Source organism: Apis laboriosa, unplaced genomic scaffold, assembly GCF_014066325.1.
Source record: "Apis laboriosa isolate Shangri-la unplaced genomic scaffold, ASM1406632v1 scaffold1_cov151, whole genome shotgun sequence".
NCBI lineage: Eukaryota > Metazoa > Arthropoda > Insecta > Hymenoptera > Apidae > Apis > Apis laboriosa.
The window spans coordinates 3,218,229-3,235,241 of record NW_025222279.1 but is presented as its reverse complement, the minus strand read 5'-3'; the positions used below and the strand labels follow the sequence as shown (position 1 = coordinate 3,235,241).

Here is a 17,013-nt window from a genome sequence, read left to right as displayed (position 1 = left end):
ATAAAAAACAATGTTTTCGGTAAATTGAATTTTAGCAGTTTTCTTATTTAATAGCACCACCACGAAAATTAAAAATTCGAAGTCAGTTAAACGAAGATGAAATAAATAAAATAAAACCGGTATAGAAACTTGTTGTATTTTTTTCATAGGTATGTTCTTATGAACTGTTGCTAACGGTGAATAAAATCAATTATAATTGTCATTAATTTTACATAGTTTTATATAGATTAAATTTAAAAATACGTTTTATTTATGAAAATACACTCATATATTTATGATCAAGTTTCAATATCCGTGTAATTATTCTGATACAGAAAGTTATTTCACAATCTCTTATCTATCTCTATCTATCTTTTGTCTGACTAGAAATAATCTTTCCATTAGTAATGTAACATTTAATCCATAATTGTGGCGATTTTCAATAAAATACATATACATATAATTAAAACGATATTAAAATCTAATCCGAATAAATCGAAATGGAATTTCAGTTCAATAAAATATTAGAATTACACAAATTCGTCATCATGATGAGAAAAAAAAATGATTTGCAAATATTTGAATATACTTTTTATGGATTCTGACATTTATGAAAAATGTCATCAGTGATTTGCCGACATTTTTGACACTTCATACGCGCGAAAATTAAGTTGCATAGGTCAACGATGAGTCACGTGATCGACGGCGACATGTTAGCTACAAAATACCGGGATACTGAACAGGTCTAAACGGGCCCATAAATATCCCCATACGCTCCTGTTAGGCATGCGAGAGCGCTCCGTGCCACTTGTTGCATGGTCGCGCTCGACAGTCGCGTTTGAATAAACTGCTTTCAAATTATCATGGGATATTCTAATAGAGCTTACATACCGGGGGAACCGGATGTCTTCGCGTCCTCTTGGCATGGTGTTTCAGGCACTTTTGTTTGTCCATGGGACACAACACTAGTCACTATACTTGACACCACTGACTCACACGATTCGGCCATTTTCAGGTTAACTCGCGTTTATCCGCACGGCGGCTAGTTACCTCGCCGCATTCGAATCCGAATCCTTTTTCGAAACTTCCACACACGCTTTGCGGTTCATAACACGCGACTCCCTTGACAGATGGCGGCTCCCGAATGGGGAGAATGCTACTGCCATCTGGTGACCAGTCTAGAAAGTAAAAGTGCTGCTTGGAAGAAGTATAAATTTTTAACCTTTATTATTAATAATGTTTCAAGTGTTGTTTACGAGTGTTTAGTGATTCAAGAATTTTATTTTATCATTTATTTTAGATGAAATTCTTACATATCTAAAATAATAGAAAAAATATTGTTTAATTTGTAATATTATATTGCACGGTTAAAAGGCTCATAAAAAAATGTGTAAATCGTAAAAGTGGTATGATATATAATTAGAAATAATGAAATACAAATGGTAATGATATAATAAATACTCAAATACATTGATTATCAAACACAACAAACATATAAAGAAACATGTCAATTTTTATTTCACAGCTATCAGCGATTTATTAAAAGATTTGCCGGTGGTAAAGACACGGTTCCGTGACCGGAAACCGGATGCGGCAACGCGGATACACCTTTCATCCATTTCCCCATATCGCAACAATAACATTCAACGCTATTCAAGGTTTTCATAAACACCGTGGTTACTCCGCCAATTATCAACAATTGATCACCTAAATAAGAAACATTCCAATTAAGCAGTCTTCGGTGAGTGTATCAAAATTATGAATTATATAAACTTTGCTTCGATTATTTAGTTATTAAAAAATTTTATATAATATACGCGTAATTCTCAATCTAAATTTAAAAAATTTTACTATTTGATATTATTACTGTACAAATGTATATTTATACCTTATATATATTATATCGCTATATATATGTATATAAAACCGTTAGAAGAAAAATTGCTCAGGATATATCACGTCTGTAATGTAAAACTGACCTATAGAACCAGTGGAATGTCCGTGTCTCGCGATCGACATATTCGTGTGCTCTCTCCAAACGTAATCGTTTCCATCCCACACATCGATGCTGTCGATACTCTGAGTGGCGTTTTCCGTGGTCGATGCTCCGCCGATCACGTAAAGACAGTCGGATATCACGTAGAAGGAGGCAAAGCATCTCGGTGACCTCAAAGGTATCGCTTTCAGCCATCTGAAAAGAGCGCATCGATAACAGCTTTTACCGACCAGCATTTACCGTTCTATACTCGATATATCGAGCGTTTAATCCAGGTAATGGGAAATAGGGAACGCATGAAGGGAACTATAAAGGATGGAATCGAGCTAACAAATTTTTGATCGGATCGTAGCACTCCACTTCCTTTGAGAATAGCTCCTTCTTCGATTTTGTCATTCCGCCAGCGACCCAGATAAGATCTCGATATTTCACAGTGGCAGGTCCCACCCTGGCGATCTGCATCGATTGCACCTCTCTCCACGTGGAGTCCGATGGATCGAAAACCTCTACCGTTTTCAAAGCTCTGCAATAGAGAGTAAACAAGTTTTATTTTCCTTTTCTTTTTTATTTATCGTTGAATATTATAGGATAGGATGTGAAACGACTTGTCCGTTTCTTTTTCGCTTTTACGTAAATGCAAATCGTTACGGTTTAACACCGTGACACCGGTGACAATTATGAAGGCTTAGATTAGTCGTTAATTATCGTCACGTAGCATAGAAATAAGCAGTAAGGAAAACGTGGAAGGAGCAACGTAATTACGCTCTCCCCGTCTGTGTAACAACTCACATCCCGTTCCTTCCTTGCCCTCCTATCGCGTACATTTTCCCGTGGCTGACCACCAATCCGAAGTCCTTTCTAGCTGTCAGCATGCCAGGTTCATTGAACCAAGTCCTGGTAGTTGGATCGTAACTCCAAACGCTTCCAACCGCGAAGCTTTTCCTATGAAGTTTGTCTTCTAAGGGATCGGCTCCACCTGGTGAAAAATGTTTCTCTCTTTTTCTTTTTTTTTTGATCCTTTTTCTTTTTTTTCACTTTTTCAACATCTTTAAATCTTTCTTGACAAAAAATATTGCACAATAGGATGAACGACAAATCTCTTTTCGCGGTTTCGAAAACAAAGCCGTAAAGAAGATTATATACGGTAGAAGTCTTTTTTTTTTTTTTTAGTTTAAATGCTACGTAAATGGAATGAGAATCCTTGTTGTTCTGCTTCTTTTTTTCTTTTTTTTTTTTTTTTTTTATAACGTTGCAAACTTCTCTGTTTCGTCACCCATTCGACTCACCTACTATATAAATGCGACCTCTTAAGTAAGCGACCGAATGATGATGCCTCGCTCGTGGAATTTCCCCCACGAATTCCCAAATGTTCTGGTCAGGTTTAAACCTGTATATGTCCTTGCCGGTATTCCCGGGTCGGCCATATTCCTCGTGGGGATCGACGCCACCGAACACGAGGACCGATTCTCTGTCAGGAAAGAACAAAGAGTTGTCGAAGAAGTAACCGGCATCGTTGGTTGCTATCATGCTGTCGCTGATTTTTTGTGGGCTGCAATTAATCAATAGATGTTCTTAATTTTTAAAAAAAAGTGATTTCAAATTGTAACAATACAAAATTGTTAAAAATGTTAAGGACATAATTATTTTAGGAATTAAGTGTTTAAAAATTTTTATTAATTAGGTTATAATATTTGCGAAAAATTTACGTAATATTTACAGAGGTCGTTTATAGCTCGTCATAGCTCGAATCTGAACATTTCTGATGGTGGGTTTGAGCCGTTGAATATTATCACCATCGGGATAATTCATTTCGTTGTTTTTCTCGCCAGAAACATTCTGCTGGATATTCGTTGCCGTCGATTTTATCTCGATTCGCGGAGAGGAAAGATCGTCGGTATCCGTGTTCGACAAGGAACTGTTTCTTTCGTCGAATTTCGAGAAAAACATGGGCGATTTTATCATCTTGATAGACTTTAACGTTTCCCGTTGAGCCGTTAAATTTTGAGAAATTTGCTGTTTTCGTTGTTCCTCGTTGATCGTGTAACCAGAACCACGCATTTCGTACTACAATTTGAGATTTCCAATAAAGCAAGATTCTTCCCTATCTCAAAGAAAAATATTTCCATGCACTCTCACTTGATTCATTTGATCCTCGACGCAACGTTTACTTTGATTTTGAAGGATCGGCTGTCCTCTGTTTTTTGGGCTCAACGAGTGCAGTTGGGCTATCTCCTCCTTCTCGCTTCTCATTTGATTTACCGGCGTGCTTGAAATTCTGATCGGCTCCATCGAGGAATTGCGTAGCGTTTCGTCCATTGGAATAGACAAAAGTTCTGCTACCTTCTTCACATTCCGCTTCTCCTCTGACGTTGATTTTCTTATCTGCCATTAATAAAGAAAACGAATCGAATGTCGAATACTTTGTAAAAAAAAAAAAAGTATTATTATAACTGTTCAAAAATTCCTGTGTGATGAACATTTCAAGTTTTAACTCGACTAATTTTTCATTTCACAATTTTATATGAAAAATTTTCATTCGAAACGTTAAACAAGAAAGATGGCTAATAATAACGTGTTAATAAAGACATCTTCTTTGCATTTCTTCAAATTGTTCAAATGAAAAGATCAATAGAGGAAAGATATAAGATATATATATATATATATCCACCAACTTCATCGATCTTCCTCCGAGTCTTGTAACCCCTATAAACTGCCTGTATCGTGGTTGCGGCCTCCACCTCGGATTTGCCGGAGTCTGTACGCTCTTCCAGTTCCATCGGGATCTTACGTCTCGTCGGGTGCTGCTTCTTCACGGAAAATATGAAATTCGACTCGCGCTGCTGCTGCTGGCACCGGCAAACATCCGCCGTGTTCTTCTCGCGCCGGTTCTCGTAATCCAATTTATCGACGTTCTGGAGAAAAAAGAGAGGATGTCTCGAGAAAGTTTCTCTCCCTTGCGAGGGAGATCTCTCGGCCGACAAGGTGTTACCGATGAATTCACGCCGCGCTGGCACTGCTCCTGCGTGTATTTCTCGATCGTCGACCTGTACAGCTTCTGAGAGAGCGATTCTCCTCCACCGGTGAATCTCGTGTCGAAGGCGACGCTCCTCTCGTCGTTCTGAAATTCGATACGAAATTTGATAAATTTTGAAAATTTTTTCGCCCGAGGGAATATTTTTGGAAAATTGAAAATGAGAAAATTTCGATTAGTATTTTTAGAACGTACGATAATGAGGACAAGAGTTTAAAAAACTTAAAACTTTTGCCCGTTTATTCGTCGATACGAACGCGTAATTTTTCGGATTTCTGTGCGATTTATTGTCTGAGAAGAGAATAAAAATGAATAATATCTCGTGGAAAATTTACAAGAAGAGTGTATGTTGGTTACGTGGTGAATTAATAGCTGGAAGATCGTGCTAATTTTTCATTGTTACGAATTCAACTGAGTACGCTGAGTCGTATGTAGGTCAGGGATGTTTTAACAAGACTGGTACACGACTCATGTATAATTTATAGATCGTTCAATTAGCTGCTTCTAATCGAATAAACACGTAACTTTTAATTAAACAAGGAGAATCGAAAGAAATAGAAAATCGTTCGAACGTATAACGGGAGCAAGATCGACGCTCGAACTTTAACCGCGATGAATTAAATGGGATCGTTTTGACGGGTAATTAACGGACGCTAAATTGTTACGGGGTCTGTGTAATCTCAAGGTAAGAGCTTATACGCTGTAAGTGCTGTTTCCACGAGCAGCGCGGTGCATAATGGGTCCCCCAGAAAGGGTTTTCAGAATTAAAGCACGGATTTTCGAGCAACATAAACTCTGACCTTTGACTACAGCTCCGTGACTTTCACACTACGCTTCACTTTGGTGAAATTTATCATTTACCACTTACAAGCACGTAAGCTTACCTCGAGATTTCTTTGACGATAACCGCGTAACAATCCCTGAAAAACAAGCAGAGGAAATTTTGAAATGGGGCAAATCTGATCTCTCCTCATCGATTCGATTGCAAAACGACTCACCGTTCGACGTTTCCATGGGTTATATTTCCCATCCAAGGCCACGTTACACGCTTTTCCCTCGATCGCTTTCGCCTCGAAATCGCGGGAACACGATAATAAATATATCGTACACACACGTCTTATCAAATCTCACGCATGCACGTATATTTTCTTATAGAAATCGAATAAATGATAAATAAATATACGATACACGATAAATATATATATATATATATAAACTAAATATTTGACACACATACACACACAATATCTAGATGATACGGTTTTGTTACGCAAGATCACGACACGAAGAATCATTGATACTCGATTGAAAAAAAAAAAAAAAAGAAAAAGGTAATATTAAAATTATATAAAAAAGACGTGTATCACGAGTTTTGCAAGTTTCATCGTTCAATGAATCGGTCCATCTTGAGATTGCTGCGTCGATCTTCGATTCGCCCCAGGGTTACTCACCCCTTTGCTTTTCTCTACGTTGTTTATATATTCGTTCATGAATTTCGGTGGTATCATCATGCCCTCTGGCATCTCCATTTGTAAATAATTCGATGGTATTTGTTTCGAATGTCTAGAGTGCATCGTTGTCCCGTGAATAACACCAGTATCGCCTAAACAATTTTTCCCTTCGATTTACAACGATTTATATTACAACACTTTTTTTCTACTTTCGTATCCTCCATATCCTCGATTCGAAATTATAAATATACCTGAACTCTGGACAAAGTTGTTCGGTCCTTTGGACATCGTAAATGTGTAATCGTTATGAGGGGAATTGAGAGATTTCTGGTAATTTCTCCTCTTCTTCAACTCGGAAAGTTTTGTTTTTTGATACTCCTCGAGATAAAGTAAAAATTCTCGATACGTCACATAATTCTTTAAAAAAAAAAAAAAAACGACAAATTTCATTCAGAAATATCTTACGAAACAAAACGAGCGTTTTAAAAATTCAATTTCGATACCTTGTCCTCTCCAGCCCAGTTTCGATTGGTCGGTTCCGTGAGTCCCAGCAAGTCGATCCAGTGATAGTAATCCTCCGTTTGATTGCCGTACCAATATTTTATAATGACGAAACTGGAAGAATTTTGCAGATAAGAATCTTTCATCGTTTCGAAAAAGTGTGCGAAAAAGAAAAGAAAAGAAAAGAAAAGAAACACGATCCCTACGCTAGCCCGTCGTCGACCATTTTTTGGACATCGGGCGAAGACATGAGTTCCATAAATTCAGGATTCTCGGGATTCCTCTTCACGTCGACCAGCTGCCACGGCGCGATCAATCCGAAACGAACGCATTTCAGAACTTCCAACATGTTCTCTTTCCTGTTCGCCCAATCGTGCATCAGCCATCGTACGGCGGACATGAGAACCTCCATCTCGCTGATAACCACCAGAATTCGCAAATTCAAACAAAATAAAAAAAAAAAAAAAAAAAAAAAAAAAAAAAAAAAAAAACATTTTGATTGATTCGATACTATTCGTCATCGTTTACTTCATCGAATACCTATTGACCGAAATGTAGTTGGACTTCAACAAAAGGCAAAGTTCGTCCACGGCCAAGTCGAGGAAGTCTTTGGTACTGACCAACATCAAGAAGAATTTCATAATTCTCGGCACCATCAGCTCCATAACAGCTGTGTTACGAACTTTCTTCGCCTCCAAGTACAATAAAAACGCGGTGTCCTCGCTGAACAATTCGTCGTTGTCGATGAAAGCCCAGCATTGTTCTTCCAATTCTATCGAACGCCAAAAAAAAAATATATATATATATATATATAGATATGCTCGAAGTCTTGCCATCTCTACTTTACGCAATACGAAAAATATGAAAAATAGCGCGAGGCAACCGCGAGTTTCGAGAGAGGGGAAGGCTGGAGAATTTCGCTCGAAGACACGGTCGTAACACTGTTTCACCCCGGATCTCACCCCGGTTTATTGAAGTTTCGAGTTGGACAGTGACGTATTCAAGGAAACTCGAGGCCATCGAGACTTTCCCGAATGCCTATCGCGACTCGAAACTTTTCATTCTTGCCGGGGGAAAGATCGAAGTTTTAAAGCGCGATGGAAAGCATCGACTATAAATATACATATATATATATATATTGCGCGGTGCACTCGCGTTTTAGAAGATTGATGGTGGGTAGCGAACAGGATGCAAATAGGATCATTGTTCATAGAGAGCGCGAGTGTTCGATCTCGTTCTTATTCTTCGTTTGACAGATTTTGTATTCCTTTTTTTATTAATATCGATCGACGAGGTTGTTAATTAAGAATTGTGTTCCAATCTTTCGTTTCAAATTTTTAAACGTGTTCTCGAGAAATGTTTACCTTTAATTCCGAGATATTGAGAGGCGGTGAAGATTTCCAGAATATTGTCCCTCTGCAAAAGGCGGTAACTTTCGATCTGTGGACTGATCATCCAATCGTAGATGAGCGAGAACGCTCTCGAGGACACGTCGCTCTAATTAACACAGAAGAGAATTTAAATTATATCATAAATATATTTGGAAAGATATCGATTACAGGTTGTCTCGAATATATAATGAATATAATTTCAAAAGATTATTAATAAATAAATATTGAATAAATATTGTTAAAAAAATTTCCATACACATTGTTTGAGATTCTTCTCGCGATTCTCAAAAAAAAAAAAAAAAAGAAAACTCTCAAGGAGATTATTAAGAAAAAATATAGCAAAAGAATTGAAACGATTCGTGCAAATCATTAAAATATAATTCTACGTTCGAATTCTAATCAAATTCCATCGTTCTATATCCAAATAAAAAAACGGACTCGAGGACAATTAACGCAAGTGCAAGAGGCATAAAAGGAAAAGAATCGCGCACGAAAATCATCTATTTTGTCGCGAGGAAAGCGTCATTCCATTTTTAATTACACGTGTCTCCTTGACACGTGGCGTGAGGAAGAAAGAAAACACATCAAGTTGATAGAACAAGAATGACTGGTAGAAACTGGCTCCTCGCAGCAATCATTAAAGGTTGGTTGTTCAAGAGTCGCTATTCACCTTAAAAGTAAAAAAAAAAAAAAAAAAAAAAAANAAAAAAAAGATAGTCAAATATAGCGAGGGAAGAGGAAAAAGGAGTTCAAGGTCGCTTGGCTTGGAGCCCAACCGAGTCACACCGGTGAGTAAAGAAGTGGCCAGGATGCTGACACAAGAGATTGGGGTCGCGAGCAACCCCTTGTGCCTCTGGTTGGCCGATTTCGAAAATTCCACGCTGGAAGATTTATCGAATCTACTTCGATCGAAACCACTAAGAGAGAGAGAGAGAGAGAGAGAGAGAGTCTCGATTCCTACGATCGTATATTTATTGGACGGTTGTCATTATCGTGAACGAACACCCTCGAAAATAATTTATAGCCGACCAGAGGATATAGAATACGCGAGTTAATGCTTAAATCTTGATGATTTATAAAGTTCATTCTTTTTGAACGTGGAGTATAAATTATGCGATCCAACGTATACGAAAAGATAATCGAGAATATTTGTCGAATATTTAAAAAACAAATCGAACAATTAACTTTACGATAACAAAACTAAGACTAACTATATTGAATAGAATTTTAAATTTTGCTGGAAAGCTTCTGCTCAAGATCGTAAAAAAGTCGTAAAAATCGTCCTCAACTCGATTTATCGACCTCGACCGCCAAGCGACATCGCGATCTAAGAATTTTTCGTCAAAGTAGGAGTATGTAATTCCATTCTGTCTGTAAAGTTTTATGGAATCGGTCAGTTTATCGAAAAAATCGTTCGAGAAGAAGAAGAAGAGGAAGAGGAAGAACGAGAGAGGAGAAAAGATGAACGTCCATTGGATTCGATCGAACCGATAGTTACCTCGCATCCGCGAGAGAGGAAGAGAAAATCGGATCGCGCGAACAAAGGGACTTTATTTCAGCTCAGGCGCACCGTACTCTACGTATCGACGAATCCGTGATATATCTTTTCAAGAAGCGTTGGTGTACGTTGCATCTCGTATTTCTCTCTCTCTCTCTCTCTCAGGGAAACTGTCGCGTCGTAATAAATAAAGGATATCCCTATGGGGGACATCCTTAACGCGCTATCGTATTGCGCGTGGGATGCGATACGACGAGCGTCGAAGGTAACACCGATACGAGGAGGAAACGGTCGGCAGTGGTCCAGTGGTTACGACTCGTTTAACGCTGCTCGTTAAACGATGAAAATCGATGAAAGGTGGTGAAAGCTGGCTTGAAGAAATTTCGTTCGCGTGCCTCTCGCTCTTTGAATAAATGGCACAAGGAAGGGAAAAATCTGATCGTCCTGTCGCTCGCAGGATGGAATGGGAAATGGAAGCAAACGGATTGGACTTTGTTGGGTTTGAAGAAATTAGAAGGGGTAAAAGTTGAATTGTCACGAGTGATTAATTGATCGAGTCATCTCTCTTTCTCTTTCGTTCCTGTTTGAAGAAATTCAAAGATATATATATATATATCTAATAGGGTGGTGATATCTCTAGTAGGAAAAATCTTTGCGTGGATATTTTCTATCCCTAGGCGTAATAGAGCTTCTTAAATCGAACCTTTCAAACGAGAAGACACGGTGGCTCTTCGTTCCCTCGACACGGTTAATACACGGGTGTCTACGATTCCCAGCGGAGGGAGGAGAAAGAAGGAGAGCGTTACATCCCTCCCCTCGGGGGATGAAAGAAAAATTCCGATAACTTACCCCGGTGAGATCGATCTCCTTGCAATTCCTCTCGTCGAAAAAGGTGCTGTAGCTCTGAAGCACGAGCAAGTGGCAATGGAACTCGTCCTGATCGATTCGCACGATACAGTCGGCGTTCCTCGAAAGATCGATCGAATGAAATTTAAGCCCGTAATCCCCGCCTCGTCGATGCATCGACTTGCTTACATCGAACACAACTATAAGCTTACTTGTAATTTGTGATACGCCTTGCCAACTCCTGATACAGGTCAGTCTTCTCCGGGAGAATTATGTTATTCCAATCGATTGGTTGCTCGCCCGTAAATCCGAGTCTGTTCGAAATTACACCCGTACGATCAACCGTTTATCGAGAAACATCGACCTCGCGACGATTGTCGGGAAATCGACAGTTCTCCCCTTAACGTCGAAACGAAAGAAATATATACGTACGTATAGGTCGACGTATAATTTCATATAAACGAAAGTCTCTCCTTAGAGCGAGACGGGATTATAAATAATCCGTCGTTCTTCTCTTTCTCTCTTTTTCGCGCGAAAATTACGTCGACCGATTCTCTCTTTTTCGAAACGGTTCGACGAGGAGTATCGATTTTCGACTCTACTAATGAAAATTAATAAAAACTCACGCGGAGAGTGGCACTTCCTGTAGCACCGATGTTTCGCGTGACGACGACGACGTGGACTGCTTCTGCTCCGCGCTTTCCATTTGGCCGATCTTCGCTTTGAACGGATGCATCGTGGATTTATACTCGTCCTCGAGAGCTGGCAACCTTTTGTGAGTCTGTTTCGAAAATATGTAATATAAACGATAACTTTAACCACCGATCCAGAGATTCAACTCGAGCGTCTGGTTGACAAACATTTTCTTTTTTTTAACGCCGAGACAACAGCCGAATTATTGTTCTTCCAAATTGCTTTGACTATCTACTTCACACTGCTTCAATCTCCGTTACGAGAATTGCTTTCACTTCGTTAAGTGCTTCGTAGAGAGAGATTGAAACTATCCACGCGATTTTAATAAAGAACGATGGATAAATCGAAAGTGGGGGGAGAGGAGGAGGCTCCTCGTGACGCGAAATTTACTTGCAACTGATTGATCATCGACGACGATACACCTAACGGAAGATCGATCGGTTTCGGATGCGTGGAGCAATCGGACACGCATCCGCCAAGCTCGTTCCCCGATTTACTTAGCTCGGCCTTCACGTTGATCTTCGTGTGCTTGGGATCGGCGACCAGCACGCTCACCTTCTTCGATTCGAACACCACCTAAAACGACTATGCGTCTGCCTTGAGGCCAACAACATTCCTAAGGGTTAGACGGATACATCCCGATCCGGCGATCGATCGGGACATTTACCTGATTCGGAAGGATCTTGAGGTTACCGCTTGGGGTTGATTGGAACGGGAAAACTCGCTTCGAATTCTCGCCGTCGTTTATACTGATGAATGCGCGATCGTCACCCCGTTCCCTCGGTCGTGACTGTATCTGCTGCATTAGATAGGCCAAGTTCGGACACACCGCTTCTCTCTTGCACTGGCTGCAATCACCGTCTCGTCCTGGACTGCACAACCATTTTCCAAAACGTTCTTCGTTATTTCTCGTTTTTTTTTTTTTTGTTTTCTATCGATGAATATTCGACACGATTATATAATCATTCGGTTCGATTATATATCGTTACGTTAACGTCGAATATAATTTATAGTGTGATCTATAAAGGTAATAGCGAAGGTAGTAAATGGTACAATTACGGATCGCGTACGTGTGTTGTGCTCGAGGTGGATAATAATAATTGGCCGAGGCTAATGGAAAGGGCTATCAAATATTACGTCTGATGATTATAAACGCTGCAATTTACGGACATTTGGCATTATTATCGAGGATTATCGCGGTGTAAATTCGATACGTTCGTTCGATAAATTATATTCCGTACATCACAAATTTCCATATCGTATCGTATCACTTTATCAAGCTCGTTGTTCCATTTGACAAATGGTCGTCCGAAAGGGTAAACCGTTCTTTATAAAAAAACTTGTAAAAAACGTGGTAATGTCCTGGTTACCTGGAATGAGCCATTAGTTTGGAAACGGGATTATCAGAGGGACGACATCGTTCCCCGAAGAAGCTTCTGTCGCGTTTCCACTGTTCTCCCGTTCTTATATCTCGTTCGGGATCATCCGAATCGTCGTCCTGTCGAGTGGATGTATCGTCCTCCGATCTAATCAAATTTTTCGCAGTGTTGATCGTGTATCTGGCCAAATCGGATCTCTGATCCTGGAGATGCACCCCCTTCGACGCGAAACGATGATTCTCCGACAAAGAGCCGACCTGCACCACGCGGCTGTCCTGATAAATGTGCACGTTCACCGGCCTTTGCCGCTTCGATAAACGTCGACGTCGTCTCAAAGTAACTTTCCTCCGCTCCGCTGGATATATAGGAGATCGATCCTCCGACGTTTCGTCCTGATTCAATCTGTCCATAGGAAAGAGAGAGGGAGAGGGAGAGAATTTTCACCGGATTCTTTTCGAGGAGTAACATTCGTGTGCGATATAATTTAATCAGCTCCAAGTATCGACAAAATTTCGAGAATACGATTCTGAACTTTTTTCGCAAAATTTACTCTTCTAAAAATTTTATCGCGTAATCATCTTTAATTCTAATTACGATTCTACCACCTCTTCAAATTGATATTTCCCTCCAAAAAAATTCTACGTATTATTCACCGCGCTTCTGCTACGAAATATCGAGCAGAAAGACTTCGCGGCTTCGATCGTTGGAGTTTTAAAATTCTTGTGCTTCCGATTAAACTTTGGATTCATTTCCAAAGTTTATTCCACGACGACGATACGAGTCGCGATTAGTAGGAATTCCCGTTATTACTCGAATGGAGGGTGGCACGATGAGTAATCCGCAGTCATTAGGCGTGATAATTACCTTTCCTGGCGCGGGGAGCGGGCAGTGTGGATCACCGATGGACTCGGCTCGCGCGGAACCGCCACTTCCGAGTGGGCGACTCTGAGGGGTGGCTCGGGGGATGTTGCGGCCGGAACCACCGATCTCTCGTGGTAGAGGACGACAACGCTGCTCTTGCTGTTTCCGGGCCGCGGCGATTCCGATCGATCCTCGTCCGCCACGGCTGTGAACCGGCCCCCCGAAGGGAGGATTAAAAGCTCGATCTCGACGTCGACGGTAACTGCGTGGAGGACGCTCGAGCCGCCGCCTCCTTTCTGCTCGCCCGCCCTGTGTTATTGCGCTCCTTGCCGAGGAACACGCAGGCAAAGAGGAATACGGCGAAGAGGAACAAGTACATGGAACCGGGGAGGGGTTGGGAGGCAGAGCGGATCGAGCCACGCGAACGAGTTTCAGGGCTTCCGGCCTGAGGAGGTGACCAGAATCATGGGGCCGCTATAAACAACGAGAAGAAAAGTGGTTTGAAAAATTTGTGTACGTGAATCGGGTTTGATTTTCATTTTCTTGCTTGTTTAGCTTTATTCTAATTTTTTAATTATTTAATCATTCACAATATTCGGAGTAGGTATTATATCGGATAGATAAAATCGGCCCCAAAACTCGAACGAGCTTTGATTTTCTTGTTTATTTAAGTTTATTGTAATTTTTTAATTATTTAATTATTCGGAATAATCGGATAGATAAAATCGGCCCCAAAACTCGAACGAGCGACTTTGATTTTCTTGTTTATTTAAGTTTATTGTAATTTTTTAATTATTTAATTATTCACGATATTTGGAGTAGATATTAAATCGGATAAAATCGGCCCCAAAACTCGGACGAACGATTTTCATTTTCTTGCTTGTTTAACTTTATTCTAATTTTTTACTTATTTAATTATTCACAATATTCGGAATAGATATTAAATCGGATAGATAAAATCGGCCCCAAAACTCGAACGAGCGACTTTGATTTTCTTGTTTATTAAGTTTATTGTAATTTTTTAATTATTTAATTATTCACGATATTCGGAGTAGATATTATATCGGATAAAATCGGCCCCAAAACTCGAGCGCGCGAAAATTGAAAACTAATTTTTATCGTTTGATCGGGCAACTTACATTTTTTACTGCGTTGGCGGATCGCTCGTATTATTCGCGGCGTGCTTCTTTCCCTCCTGTTGTTAAGGGTGTACATTAGGTGTCGATTATACCGATTCGCACTAGGCGTGATTTAAAAGCATGCACGCCCAACTTTTACTCCGATAATTACCCAAGTTTCGTCGAAGACTTCCCGCTAAGATCCTCGCACCCGCTTGAAGACCTCTCCGTGGCAAAAGTTACCTAGGAGTATATATAGCGAGAGTAATAACAAGGAGGGAGAATAAACGACGACGATTATTTTTATCGATATTTTCGATTGTTTTCGTAGCGTTTCGTTCACCCTTCTTCGCGAAACATTGATTTTTCAAAAGTGAAATGGGAGAGGCTTTCGCGGATCGTTCGTGGAAAAGAATTTTTTTTTTTTTTTTTTTTAATCGAAACAAGTAAAAATAACTCCTTTATACAAGTTCGAAATCAATTTTTATATTTCTATTAATTCGTTTCCTTCCGTCCAAATTATCTGTGTTGCTCGTTCCTCGTTTCGTTTCCGTGACAAAAATCCTTTTGAAAAAAACTGCTATACGATCATCGACGCGAAAAAAAAAAAAAAGGAAAAAAATGGTTTAAAGTTCAAAGCCCGAAATGTACCTCGAAGCATTTTTCGATTCTAGATATTTTTACCCTGGAAAAACCCGATACGTACGTGACGCGAAGTGACGTAAATGGACGCTTGTAAACATGGTTACGATTCTGTCACGGTGACAGTTATTTCTAACGAACTCGCGTCCGTTTTCGACAAAGGGCCGTTCGATATCTTTTTTTTTTTTTTTTTTTTTTTTCATATTTTAGGAAACAGGCATCGTCTATTACCTCATGCTTCTTTCGATTGTAATCTGGAAAATATTGAAGACTCGACGCACGATATTTTCCACCTACTTTCTTGGTTACTGAAACATATTTGGAATAGACTAACGTTTAAGTTAACGTCTGAGGGAATTACATACCTGGATTCCAGTTACACTTACATCACTTACGTAATTTTGTCTCGACGTGATCGCTGCGCGTGAAACAACAACAGTAATCAGAATCCCTCGACGATGTTTTCAGAAGATTCGGCGAATTACCCTTCGTCCCTTTGATATCACGACACTGGTGCAGCGATTTTTGAGAATGATATCTGAAAAATATCTCTCGTACGTCCCCCACTCTCTTATACGTTCCTTAAATTTCTTGACAAAATCTGAACAATACCTTGGATTTAAGAGATCGAGTTCCGAGTAGAGGCAAGAATCGTCTTCACTGGATATAGGAGTTCTAGATTCCTCCTGAAAATATGATCTTTCCATTAAAACAACTATCATCGATCGTGGATCAATGTCACGCGGAAATCTTTCGAAGAAGATCGATCGATTATCCCAACGAAAATTGAAAAAAAAAAAGAAAAAGCGAACGACATATCACAGACATTCCTAATTCCACGATAAAATCGATGATAAAATATAACCAAAAACGAGCTCCTCTCTTTTCTCGATCTACACGAGCCTGGTCCATCCTCGTGGCAAAAGGTTAAAAAGGACACTCGAAAGGCTCGGACACGACACGACGTGCCCCTCTCGCTCGCGAGATAATCGGAGGAATAATCGATGGTCTCGACGATATCCAAGAGCGTCATGTTACTCACGTCATAACGCGTTAAACCTGTTCGCATGGTACGAGTCGCATGGTACGGTCACGCAGAAAGCACTCGGAGAGCGGCCGACATCGCAGAACGTTGGGGTCTCTGGTGGGGTTAAGATCGTTGAAAGTGTTCGGCGGACAAACGATCGGTTCGACGCTCAAAACGGCCGGGGCATTTAACGAAGAGAACAAAGAACGGAAGGAAAGGGGGATCGTCGCGAGTGTTGGGAGAGAAGAGACCCTTGGAAACCAAACAACGCGCGACAGGCGAGCGAGCGAGCGCGGAGCGTGGCGTCTGCGTCTGTCCGCGACCCTCGTCTGTTCTCCCCCCTCTTCTCCTCGAATGAAAATTATTCTCGCCCAAGAATTCGAATGGAGACGCGGCTTTAGGATCACGGTAATCGGCCGTGACGGATCCATTTCCACGGAGGAGGGGGGACATTATCGAGAGAAGCGAGCGCGATTCTCTATCCCTCGTGAATTCAGAGTTTACGAGCTCGTTGAAATTACGAGCGCCGGTGAGTGGCTTCGACTCGCTTTCCTCTTCCCGCTGATTTTATGTTATTTAACTCTCTCTCTCTCTTTCTCT

At 40.4% G+C, this 17,013-nt stretch overlaps 2 protein-coding genes across 2 annotated transcripts in view; both read right to left on the bottom strand.

Moving 5' to 3' along the window:
* LOC122712415 (phosphatase and actin regulator 4B) overlaps positions 1-1,025 on the bottom strand; it is a 331,216-nt gene extending 330,191 nt beyond the window's left edge. Inside the window, exon 1 of the mRNA XM_043932084.1 lies at positions 871-1,025. Coding sequence (XP_043788019.1) covers positions 871-988 — 118 coding nt within the window. The 5' untranslated portion in view covers positions 989-1,025. The remainder of the gene's footprint in view (positions 1-870) is intronic.
* A 482-nt stretch (positions 1,026-1,507) lies between these two features.
* On the bottom strand, positions 1,508-16,093 carry LOC122712356. The gene is made up of 27 exons (XM_043931928.1): positions 15,999-16,093; positions 15,782-15,924; positions 15,618-15,694; positions 14,917-14,987; positions 14,766-14,821; positions 13,630-13,831; positions 12,757-13,167; positions 12,054-12,258; positions 11,777-11,962; positions 11,320-11,474; positions 10,906-11,007; positions 10,697-10,814; positions 8,323-8,455; positions 7,499-7,730; positions 7,165-7,374; positions 6,961-7,072; positions 6,709-6,874; positions 6,458-6,609; positions 4,965-5,093; positions 4,648-4,887; positions 4,112-4,357; positions 3,693-4,039; positions 3,262-3,524; positions 2,765-2,951; positions 2,307-2,498; positions 1,959-2,170; positions 1,508-1,686 (listed from the first exon to the last, which is right to left on the bottom strand). The coding sequence occupies exons 1-27, from the start codon at positions 16,091-16,093 to the stop codon at positions 1,508-1,510; spliced, it is 4,821 nt and encodes a 1,606-aa protein (XP_043787863.1).
* Between the last annotated feature and the right edge of the window lie 920 nt (positions 16,094-17,013).